At 38.6% G+C, this 12,419-nt stretch overlaps 2 protein-coding genes across 2 annotated transcripts; both read right to left on the bottom strand.

Annotated features, from left to right (window-relative positions):
• Positions 1–318: 318 nt before the first annotated feature.
• Positions 319–1,261, bottom strand: LOC110732906 (auxin-binding protein ABP19b-like). The gene has a single exon (XM_021912893.1). It carries the CDS (start codon positions 1,024–1,026, stop codon positions 394–396), a length of 633 nt encoding a protein of 210 aa, XP_021768585.1. The 5' UTR covers positions 1,027–1,261; the 3' UTR covers positions 319–393.
• A 1,119-nt stretch (positions 1,262–2,380) lies between these two features.
• On the bottom strand, positions 2,381–11,932 carry LOC110733108 (biotin carboxyl carrier protein of acetyl-CoA carboxylase 1, chloroplastic-like). The gene is made up of 8 exons (XM_021913126.1): positions 11,548–11,932; positions 10,299–10,343; positions 10,051–10,217; positions 9,277–9,577; positions 9,084–9,155; positions 8,389–8,454; positions 8,189–8,293; positions 2,381–2,537 (listed from the first exon to the last, which is right to left on the bottom strand). The coding sequence occupies exons 1-7, from the start codon at positions 11,692–11,694 to the stop codon at positions 8,270–8,272; spliced, it is 822 nt and encodes a 273-aa protein (XP_021768818.1). The 5' UTR covers positions 11,695–11,932; the 3' UTR covers positions 2,381–2,537; positions 8,189–8,269.
• Positions 11,933–12,419: the final 487 nt, after the last annotated feature.

Below are 12,419 nucleotides of genomic sequence, written 5' to 3'. Positions count from 1 at the left end.
GTAGGAAAGTGGTCAAACAGTCAAACTTGATATTTATTTCTCCAATTACTCCGTATATATTATCATTACTCCATACTTTAATACTTGATTGTTATACTTTGACTAATTTTTTAAGTATATATATGTTACTTTGACCTCTATTGTTATACTTTGACTCATATTTCCTTCTGTAATACTTTGACTTTTGTTACTTTGCAATGCAAAAAAATTTATAACCCACATTGAACAAAATGGAAGAATGTTAATAATCAAAATTCAAAACATGAAAATGCCCTTTTATTATAATTTTATTTATGATTTAGCTAGCTGAGACCAGAATACATGAAATACAACTTGTGTATCTCAAAACTTTAATAATACTATTAAAAAAAGGCATAATTATGCTCTAATTAATTAATTAGTACCCCCAAATATCTTCTTCAACTCATGAATTTGATTAGTATCCAACAAAGTAATCTTCTGAATAAGATCAGTGGGTAAGTTGTTTGCTGCAATAGATAATGTAGCAATGTGTATGCCAGGATTTGCACTATTAAACGTAGCAGTAGCGACGGCCGGAGTCGTGCCGTTGTTAACCGAAAAATGGTAAGACCCTTGTGGTATGATCATAATATCACCCTTGTTCAATGTTTTAAAATACGGCTTGTTATCCGTATTTATAAAACCGGTAATCATACTACCCTCGACCATATAAATAAGTTCTGTCACTCGGTGTGAGTGGAGTGGAACGACTCCACCCACACCGAGGTCTGCTCTAAGGACGGAAATACCTAGACCATTCACAGCGGGGAATGTGACATCAAATGCTTCACTTATCCCAAGTTTGAAAATATTTGACCCGTTACCTGGAGTGGCTAGACCTGAAAAAGTAAAATCATCAACTGTAAGGTCAGCAGGATTTCTACAAGGGTATCCTGCCGGTCCACTTGGAAGCTTTAAATCCGCCACACAAAAATCAACAACACTTGTTGAATATGTTAGAGAAATAAAGAGAAAAACGAAGAAGAAATTTTTTTGTAGTTCCATGATGATTTGTATGATTTTTTTTTTGGGAAAATTATGTATTGTTGGTTTATTTGCTCTCTTGTAGTTATTTTCCTTTATATAGTGGTAAAAAAAAAACGTATCTCCTAATTAGGAGCTTTAATTAAGGAGTGATAATATCTTATACAGTTTTTTATTTTTTTTGACAAATATGTTATACAGTATACTAGCTAATTCATGCATGTGATGATCTTTCTTGATTTTCGAATTGCAAATCATAAATCATATTATACAAATTACTTCCATTATAATAAACAATGCATCCAAAATTAGTGAAATTTTTTAATGATGAAAAGAAACATTAATTTCTTCCCTTACCAAAAAGATTTTCATATCAATTTGTTTATTTTATACCATATACGAAGTAGGAATTATTGACCATATTTTTTTTCTATTCCAGTCCATATCATATGTATCATGATCCTAAATTCCTAATGAAGATACATTGTACTCTCTCCGTTTCATAATGTTAGTTTCATATGTAATCATTCACATAAAATAAGAAAAGAAATATATTTGGAATTAAACATTAAAGTACAACGTAATTCATAATTAATGTACCTTATTTAAATTTTTTTGATTTTTTATTAGGAAAAAACAATTCATAATTGCATAATTTAAAGTATAGATTTCTTTACTTGGAGTCATATTATCAATCCACAACCAATTAATTCCAAACAAATCAAGTTATAAATTAAATATATTCAATATGGGTAGATCTTTTTGAAATACCCAAAATAGTATACGGGACTAATATTATGAAAAGGAAGGGAGTAATTGTAATGGATGGATTGGACTCATTAGAGTACCAATAATGACTAAGGGCTTGTTCGCTTCATGCATATACTTGTGATTCGTGGTCTAGTACCAATATGTATCACGATCCTAATGAAGATACACTGTATTAGTTGAGGGATGAAGTTGTTTGTATGTTCTCATTATTTCCCTTAAATTACTTGTGATTCGTGGTCTATTACACTTTGCTTTGCTTATTTATCTAGATCCTTTGGTTTGTAAACAACACTCATAATTCTACCGTAAATATTGATGGTTGTATGATCATTAATATTCTGCCTACCTCATTCACTTAACTAGTTCTTTGCTGTTAAAACTGCAAGTGACAAATATCGAGCATTTTATTGGTAAGCTAATACGTGGGACGAGGCGACGAGCCTTATCGTCACTCTCACTTTCAAGGAAAAGATCCAGGTTCGATTTTGATTTGTAGCAAAGGCAAGGCCACGAGGGAGAGGAGTCGAAGTACTCATGTCATTATCACACACCGGTAGATGGGTATCGAGTTGTTGACGATACATTCCATACCTTGCTTACTTGCTAAATAGAAATCAAAGTTTATTTCATAATGGATAACATCATTCACATACATAGACTAAAGGGAGAAAAAGATAGACTAAAATCTAAAAAAATTATTATCTTTCTATCCACCTATTAATCATTTAGAGTGCAATAAACCAGCTGCAACACAAACTAATTGTTGTGCGACAGCGGAAGCAAAGGTCGTAAACAAACAAGAAAACAATAAAGAAATTCAATGCAAACAATAAGAACAACACCAAGAATTTACGTGGTTCACTATCGATGTGATAGCTACGTCCACGGGCACCGAGATCGAATGATTTCACTATAAACTGGCAAAGATTACAAAGATTACAATGAAGAACTTAATCACTCAAAGTATTCTCTCTCTTGTGTTTCTCTCTCCGTTACCCTAATAATGATAATAGGAAGTTTATATAGTAGTGATTCCTAATTAAGATATACTTAGGTTGCAATATCACAATATGATAAATATTAAATTCGTAATCGCTGAAAAAACCCAGATCGCCCGGTCGGGCGAAGGCCCGCCCGATCGGGCGCGAGAACACGTCTTTTCCAACAACCGAAGTACTCCAAAAAACCCCTTCCGCCCGGTCAGACCGGGCAATGTCCGCCCGGTCGGGCGAAGGCTCGCCCGGTCGGGCGAAAGCTCGCCCGATCGGGCGCGCGAGAGCAGCTTCTTCAACGAATTTGCCAGGCACCTCTTCTTCTTCCGCCCGGTCAGACCGGGCAATGTCCGCCCGATCGGGCGGACAAAGCAACGAAGTACGAGTCACCTAATACTTATCAACAATCTCCACCTTGACGAGAACTCGTAGTCAGCAAACGACCCCATCAAGACATAGTGAAAAACATCTCAAGCCAAACCCGATGCAAGACTCATGCATAAGCCATACATCCCGATAAGTCTTCAACCAAGACCCATCACATACTCGTCTCCAAGTATAACAACTCATAATGCTCCACCTGCATCACAAGCCCCGGGCAAGCTCCACCTTAAGGCCAACACACCTACACCAGGAGCTCCCCAACTTCGCCCCTCAGGGCCTACTACATCACGTAGTAATCAATATTTAACAAGTCTAAGCAATGTTTAAACTTGCTAAACGGAACAGGCTTAGTGAAGAAATCAGCCGGGTTGTCAGCAGTCCCAATCTTCTTCACCTTAATCCTCTTGTCAGTACGTAAGAAATGATACCTGACATCAATGTGCTTCGTCCGATCATGGTGTACTTGATCTTTAGCTAAGCAAATCGCACTTAGACTATCACAATACACTGTAGCAAAATCCTGTGCAATACCCAGTTCACCTACTAGGCCTTTGAGCCAAATAGACTCCTTAGCTGCAGAAGTTAGAGCCATATACTCAGCTTCAGTAGTTGACAACGTAACTGATGACTGCAATGTAGACTTCCAACTAACCACAGAACCACCCAAAGTGAACACATAACCAGTCACAGACCTCCTGGTATCCACATCAGCTGCATAATCAGAATCACTGTACCCAGTGACCAAGCATTCCCTACCATTCCCGTACACAAGACCAATATCAGTTGTCCCTCTCAGGTAGCGAAAAATCCTTTTCACCCCTTGCCAGTGTTCCCTCCCAGGTCGAGCCATAAACCTGCTTACAACACTAACAGCATGCGCAATATCCGGCCTAGTACAGACCATAGCATACATCAAACAACCAACCGCGTTTGCATATGGAACTCTAGACATATAAGACAACTCCTCCTCTGATTGAGGTGACATAGACAAAGACAACTTACAACTAACAGTAGTTGGCGTACTTATAGGCTTCGATTTTTCCATCCCAAAACGAGACAAAATCTTTTCAATGTAGCTTTTCTGAGTCAAGAAAAGCTTACCTCTAGCCCGATCCCTGTAGATCTCCATACCCAAAATCTTCCTAGCTGCACCCAAGTCTTTCATGTCAAACTCCGAGTTAAGCATCTCCTTTAATCTAGCAATATCAGATTTATTCTTTGTGGCAACCAACATGTCATCAACATATAACAAAAGATAAATCATGGAACCATTATCCAGCTTACTATGATACACACAGCAATCATATGAATTCCTGTCAAAACCTTGTGAAACCATAAAAGAATCAAACCTTTTGTACCACTGTCGGGGGGATTGCTTAAGTCCATACAATGACTTTAGCAATCTGCAGGCATAGTGTTCCTTTCCAGGAACTTCGAATCCTTCGGGCTGCTTCATCAGAATCTCCTCCTCCAAATCGCCATGAAGGAAAGCCGTTTTAACATCCAACTGCTCCAGCTCAAGATCAAAATGTGCTACAATTGACAATAACACACGGATAGAAGTATGTCGAACCACAGGTGAGAATATCTCAACAAAGTCAACCCCTTCTACCTGACTGAACCCCTTAGCAACTAGCCTAGCCTTAAAACGTATTTGCTCAGTTTCCGACAACCCTTCTTTCTTCTTGTAAATCCATTTACAACCCACAAGCTTCCTCCCTTCCGGTACCTTTACCAGTTCCCACACTCTGTTCTTGTAAAGAGACTGCATCTCTTCACCCATTGCGGCAAGCCATTGCGCAGACTCACTACAACTAATTGCTTGTTTATATGTGGCAGGTTCAAATGACTCTACATCATCAGCTACACTCAATGCATAACCTGTCATCGCATCAACACAGCAATTTCTTCCCTCCATCTCTTCAATCAATCTAACAGGCTTCTTGATAACTCGTTTAGGCATCTCAAGAATGGTGTCAGGTTGACTAGATGACCCCTGATTAGATTGCTCCACCTCATCCCCAGAGTTAGAATGAGTAGGAGTAATCTCAGGTTCAGGAGTACCCGGCACTGGAACATCAGCATCATCATCAATATATTGTACCCGAGGTAAATCAGCAATGGTAGACTGATGTACCTCAAGTACCCCATCTGTCTGTAATAAATTGTCTCCTTCCCTTCTCAAATCTGAAATCTCTGCATTTTTAATTGAATACATGGTGTTTTCATCGAAAGTAACATCCCTACTAAGAATGACCCGACCCTCCGAAGGTGAAAAAATTCTAAACCCCTTCACACCATCCCCGTACCCAACAAAACACCCCTTCTTGGCTCGTGGATCCAGCTTACCCTCAATAACATGATAATAAGCAACACAACCAAAAATCTTCAAATTCGAAAAATTAGGCAACTTACCACTCCAGATCTCAAACGGAATCTTGGAATCAATTCCAGAATGAGGACCCCTATTAATGACATAACAAGCTGTTAACACAGCTTCACTCCAGTACCTCCTCCCAAGCCCTGCATTAGAGAGCATGCATCGAACTCTCTCTAGCAGTGTCTGATTAACCCGTTCTGCTACACCGTTCTGCTGTGGTGTCTTCCTGACAGTATGATGCCGACCTATACCCTCATCTGCACAGAACTGATTAAACTCGTCTTTGCAAAACTCTAGCCCATTGTCCGTTCGTAGCTTCTTGATCTTCCTTCCTTGTCGATTTTCCACCAAAGCTTTCCATTGCTTGAAAACTTTGAAGGCCTCATCCTTTGACTTAAGCAACCTAAGCCATGTGTATCGGGACTTGTCATCAACAAATGACACAAAATAGTGGTAACCTCCCATACCTTCAACTCTAGATGGACCCCAGCAATCTGAATGGATGTAATCGAGCACTGCATCAGTAATGTGAGCACCCTTGCTGAACTTTGACCTGTGTTTCTTACCAAACACACAATGCTCACAAAATTCAAGGTTGGCAACCTTGACCCCGGATAGAAGACCCCTCTTGGACAATAGCTGCATCCCCTTCTCCCCCATATGACCAAGCCTCATGTGCCAAATCTTAGTCATCTCCTGGTGAGATACAGATGCGCAAACCGCAGAACTAGGCAGTGTAACACCCTCAAAAACATAGAGGGTGTTCCTTTTGATACCCTTAAGTACCAACTCAGAACCTCTGAAAATACACAACTCCCCATCTGAAAACACACCATTGTACCCCAATTCATCCAGGGTACCCAATGAAATCAGATTCTTTCCTAAAGCAGGAACATGCCGTACATTAGTCAAAGTTAACCTCCGCCCATCAACAGTCCTCAACCTCATGGAACCAATACCTGTGACCTTACATGGAGCATTGTTACCGACTATAACCATACCCCCATTGCGAGGTTCATATGTATCAAACCAATCTCGACGTGGACACATATGGAACGAACACCCCGAATCTAGAACCCAGTTATCAGATAAATCATCAGACCTAGCAGAACTGACTAATGCTAAATCTTCCTCTGAATTATAGCTCTCATTCGGTTTCTCTTCAACTACAGCAGCCTGGGACTTGTTTTTCCTCACCGGACAATTATTCCTAAAGTGACCCGGTTCTTTACAGTAATAACATGTTTTAGTAGTAGTTTTACTAGATCCATCCTTGCCGTTTCCAGCACCCGACCCAGCATTGTTCCCCTTGTTAAACCCCTTATTCTTTTTAGACTTTCCGGACTTAACAAATAACCCACTACCATTATCCCCATTATCACTCGTAGCTTTCATTCTGAGTTCCCTAGTATGAAGTGCTGCCTTCACTTCTTCTAAGGTTATAGAATCCTTACCAACAACAAAAGACTCTACAAAATTCTCAAAGCTAGACGGTAGAGATACAAGTAAAATCAACGCAGCATCCTCATCATCAATTTTAACATCTAAATTACGTAAATCAAGCAAAATAGAGTTAAGTTTTTCTAGATGTTCCCGTAAGGAAGTACCTGACTGCATCCGGAGGCTAAACAACCGCTGTTTCAGTAATAATTTGTTGGTCAACGACTTAGTCATATACAATGACTCCAGCTTCAGCCACAATCCAGCCGCCGTTTCCTGATCAGCAACCTCCGTGATGATTTGATCATCAAGACTAAGTAATATGGTAGAGTGTGCCTTCTCTTCCATAACTTCTAACTGCGAGTCAGTCGGTCCGTCTCCTGACTCCGAAGTAGTACTCTTTGGAGCCAACGGACGCCATATCTGCTGTTGTTTTAACAGAGCCTTCATCTTAATTTGCCATAGCCCGAAACTATTTTTCCCGGTAAACTTCTCAATTCTTATTGTTGAATCTCCTGCCATTGTTATCTTCAAGAAACTCTCCAAGGATTGAACCTGAGCTCTTGATACCAATTGTTGTGCGACAGCGGAAGCAAAGGTCGTAAACAAACAAGAAAACAATAAAGAAATTCAATGCAAACAATAAGAACAACACCAAGAATTTACGTGGTTCACTATCGATGTGATAGCTACGTCCACGGGCACCGAGATCGAATGATTTCACTATAAACTGGCAAAGATTACAAAGATTACAATGAAGAACTTAATCACTCAAAGTATTCTCTCTCTTGTGTTTCTCTCTCCGTTACCCTAATAATGATAATAGGAAGTTTATATAGTAGTGATTCCTAATTAAGATATACTTAGGTTACAATATCACAATATGATAAATATTAAATTCGTAATCGCTGAAAAAACCCAGATCGCCCGGTCGGGCGAAGGCCCGCCCGATCGGGCGCGAGAACACGTCTTTTCCAACAACCGAAGTACTCCAAAAAACCCCTTCCGCCCGGTCAGACCGGGCAATGTCCGCCCGGTCGGGCGAAGGCTCGCCCGGTCGGGCGAAAGCTCGCCCGATCGGGCGCGCGAGAGCAGCTTCTTCAACGAATTTGCCAGGCACCTCTTCTTCTTCCGCCCGGTCAGACCGGGCAATGTCCGCCCGATCGGGCGGACAAAGCAACGAAGTACGAGTCACCTAATACTTATCAACACTAATAATAGTACATATTAACGAGGTCGATATCTGACAGAAAATCATATGAACGCAAACGGTGGAGCTCGAGCAACCAATGACTCTTTAAGGCTGAATTACAAGTAGGGGCTGCAATGCATGTACCAATGAGGTCAAAATAAGTTTAAGTGAACAACAAAAGACAGCAATCTACATAACTTGGTACTAGTGACTAGTGAGCTTACCGTATCAAGGCTGACGGGTTTACCATCTTCAGCAAGTATTTCAACCACAGTTCCAGATTGATCAGCCTGTACAGAACAGACAGAAAGAAATGCAACAAATTACAGCTGAAATCTTCGAAGATTTTCAAGAATAACATTAGGACACACAGGGTAAAAGATGAACGTTTCCACAAATTTAGGAATCCTCACAGACCACAATGTTCTGGTTTGCACATGTGGCCATTGCGGGATAAGCAGGGCTCAAGAAGGCAGCATAATCACACACGTTGGCGTGCCAGGTTCAGTGATGGTCAGTACCAATATTGATAAACTCAAATAAATACTAGTAAATAGAAGGCATGGTGTATGTAGTCCATCACCCATGCATAATGTTTACAGAGAAGGAAAAAAGAACCAATCTTCTTTCCAATCTAACACATCATACGTGATTTTTAAAAAATTAATATTTTAAAAGCGAAAACTATGGTACAACTCTTACAAGTACATCACTTCAGAGCTCCAATTCCTAATTGGCATTATTTGATTGAGTAAAAATATGTCAGATACCAAATCCGATACCAAATTGTTTTCAATATAACATGATCAATAAGTATGACAAATACAAAAACCAGAGCCAATTCATCTTGTTGCATTGCATCAATAAAAAAACTATAATACCTTCACATAAACACAACTCGTACTGTTTCATGACATACCTCAATTTCATTCATCAACTTCATGGCCTCAATAATACATATGATTTGTCCTTTCTGAACTTTATCTCCAACCTAAGGCAACATTAAAAAATTGTTCACCTTACTTGATAAAAGTATAAAAGGGTATAGGAATACAGTAATACGCTGCGTGTGCATGCACTGATGCACATGCACAAAAGAGGTATACACCCACCTTCACAAATGGCGGCTCACCAGGAGCTGGACTACGATAGAATGTGCCTGACATAGGGCTCTTAAGAGGTGGAAGTGATGGTTTCGCTGATTTGGCAGCAGGAACCGGGGCTGGTAGAGCAGGAGTAGGTGTCGAGGAGACAGGAGCTGGGGAAGGTGCTACTGGAGGAGGCAGTTGCGCTGTAACCATATGTGTAGGGTTAGGACTCTGTGATTGTGGAATAGCCTCCTTTTTACGGATCAATATCTCACAGTCAAGTTGTTTCAATTGCAACTCTGCAATGTCTCTAGAATCCACAAGCCTAGAGCACAAAATATAGAAGGTGAAATTAATTTCAGAAACCTAGTGGTTGAAAATGAAAATAACAAAAAAAAAATTAAAAAAAATAAACGAAAGAAAAATCTCTGTAACCATTCTATATTATTATTCTTTATCATTTTATTTAATTCCCTTCTTTCCTTTCAATTTGACAATAATATTATAACAAAAAAATAGTACACAAATATTGTACTTAGTATTAATTAATATTATTTTTGTATTTCAATTCAATTCTTTCCACATTGATATGGAATTTTTATGATGGTTATTCTTTGTGTAGTTCATTATCACTATCTTTCCTATTAATGCTGATTTTTTCTTCTATCACATCCATATTTCGGATTATTTCCTGACTATTTCTTCATTTATCCCTGGTTTCCCTAACCTCTCTAAAGCCATCTCATATTCTCTATGACTGTGTCAGTAGTGTCAGTGAGAAAGAAGAAAGTTATATACTTGACAAGACTGGCAACTTGGCTTAAAAAATCAGAAACTGTTTCTTCTGAAGCTGAGACAGTCGGGGAAGTTTCCCTAGGCTGCTCATCATTCTTCGTTTCTTGGGCTGCTGGTCCAGATTTTGCTTGTGGTGTAGGTGGAGCATGGTTAGAGCCACCCAAGGTAACCTTAAAAGACAAATTAGTCAAAAAAGGATCTTCACACTTGCTTAAGAGATCATTAAATCAATATGACATAAGGAGACTCACCTCATTCAATTGGGCTTTAACGGCAACAATGCGGTTTGAAAGAGTCTACACGGTGACAACAAAAATTTATTGCAATAATAAGTCTCATATTAAAAATGATTTGGATCAGCCGAAACCAAGCAACAATAAACTTGTAAAAACAATATACCAACAGTCCTTAACCAAATCTTATTGTTCAAATTGTTTCTCTTAGTTATTTCACCTTTTTCTCCTATAATTTACTCGTTTCTAGGCACGAATTTCTCAACTATCAAGAACAGGACACCTTAGCATAGTTACATACAGTATATTTTAATGACATTAAAAACTTTCCTCTACTATTGGAAAAATCATTTGATTTTACAATGATACAACTATATATGTAAATATGCTTTGAACTTCTCGTGCTAGAGCTCTTTCCCTTCTAGACATAGTTGAGCTTAACTTGACAAAAGGTCATTTATATAATGTACAAGAATATGCAATGTACCCTTTCATCTCCAATTCTCACTTTGTTTTCTAGAAGTTAGGATAAAGCAAAAGATACCAGTAAACATGACCATGTAATAAAACTTTACACCTCTATAAGGCCACTCATTCACTCAACGCGCAAATCACAATCAATTACTCTATAAAATTCCTAAAAGGGCATCACATCACACTTCTTGAAACAAAATATACAGACCTCATTCTCAATGAATGATAAACACTACTTGGATGAGGATCAGCTAATATAATGTCACACTCTAATCAATATTATTTAATACAGTTCAATACTATTAGCTCTTTAAATATGGTATAGCCTACATAGGCATTGCACTGTGCTGGCATTTCAAGTAAACGGGTCGTGTTGAGTTCGTGTTCGTGTTTGTACAGAAGTACAGATTATTATTTAAAGAAACAAAAATAGTATAACAAAGTCAGTGTGACTACATACACAGCAAAAGATCATGAGCTAACTATTCAAAATTTATTTTATAATATACTACCGATTAAAATAACAAAACCTGGGTTTTTCATCAACCACAACATTCTATGTTAATATTATTCTTATTTTTCAACAATTCATAAATTTCAGCAAATCAAATTAAATCATAAAACCCAAACAAAACCCACAAAAATTCAAGCTCAAAAATCAACAGCAATATTGCTACCCGAAATCAAGTTGAACTTAATTAACAAATACAATAATTTTGCATAAAAAATGAATTGTTGTTGAGAAAAATTCATTGCATCAACCAATTAAAAGAAGAGAAAGAAAAGAATTAACCTTGGAAATGAGGCCAAGCTTGGGCTTAGGAGTGAAAGAGAATGATACTTTGGAAGTAGAATGATGATAATTATGAAAATTAGAGGTGGGTGTTTCAGAAATAGCTGAATTCAGAGAAGAAGAAGAAGCTGACATTGAGATCGCCATTGTTGAGATTCTTCTGAAATTCTTGCAAAAATTAATGAATGAAGAAAAGGGTAGTGGTTGAATTTGATTAAAAGTTGGTGACAAATTAATAAAATGGTTGAAGTTTGTAGTAGTTTGTTTGTTTGGTGTGTTTGTGTTATGTGAGTCGATGATATCGAAGAAGCAGCAGCAGCAGATGGGTGAGCCTCTAGTGAGGGAGCTCCGATAATACCGATGTAAGAGTTTAAAGTTTAATCATCCATTATGTGTCGCATTCTAGCATTAACCCGAATGTGCACAAACTTGAATAGAGTTGGGTACGGGTCGGGTTAGGCAAACCCAATATTATTGGGCCTGATACTTTAATGGGTCGTGTCTAGAAAGGGCTAAGAAAGAATTATGTTGTTAACGATTGTGTTGGTCTTTGTTTGGGTCCAATTTAGTCCAATTGGGCCTAGGCATTAAATGATCCAATTAAAAGCCCAAGGTCAAGGTTCATCTCTCCAATTGTGCTAAAGTCAAAGATCAGTCCTCAAGGCAAGCCAATTGGGCTAAGGCCCAACTTCTCCATGTATGCAGAGGTATAAAAGCCATCAATATTACATTTGTACATTCATTCAAGCAAAGCCTCAAGCAATTAATTCTCTTGCATAGTGTTCTCTTTCTACACACTGTACTGACTTTAGCATCGGAGGGGCCTTCCTCGGCAACACCCCCGAGGCTAGTTTACGTGTGTTTACTGTGCA

This window comes from Chenopodium quinoa, unplaced genomic scaffold, assembly GCF_001683475.1.
Source record: "Chenopodium quinoa cultivar QQ74 unplaced genomic scaffold, ASM168347v1, whole genome shotgun sequence".
Lineage (NCBI taxonomy): Eukaryota > Viridiplantae > Streptophyta > Magnoliopsida > Caryophyllales > Amaranthaceae > Chenopodium > Chenopodium quinoa.
Note: the sequence above shows the minus strand (reverse complement) of the source record. Positions and strands in the feature narration are given on the sequence as shown.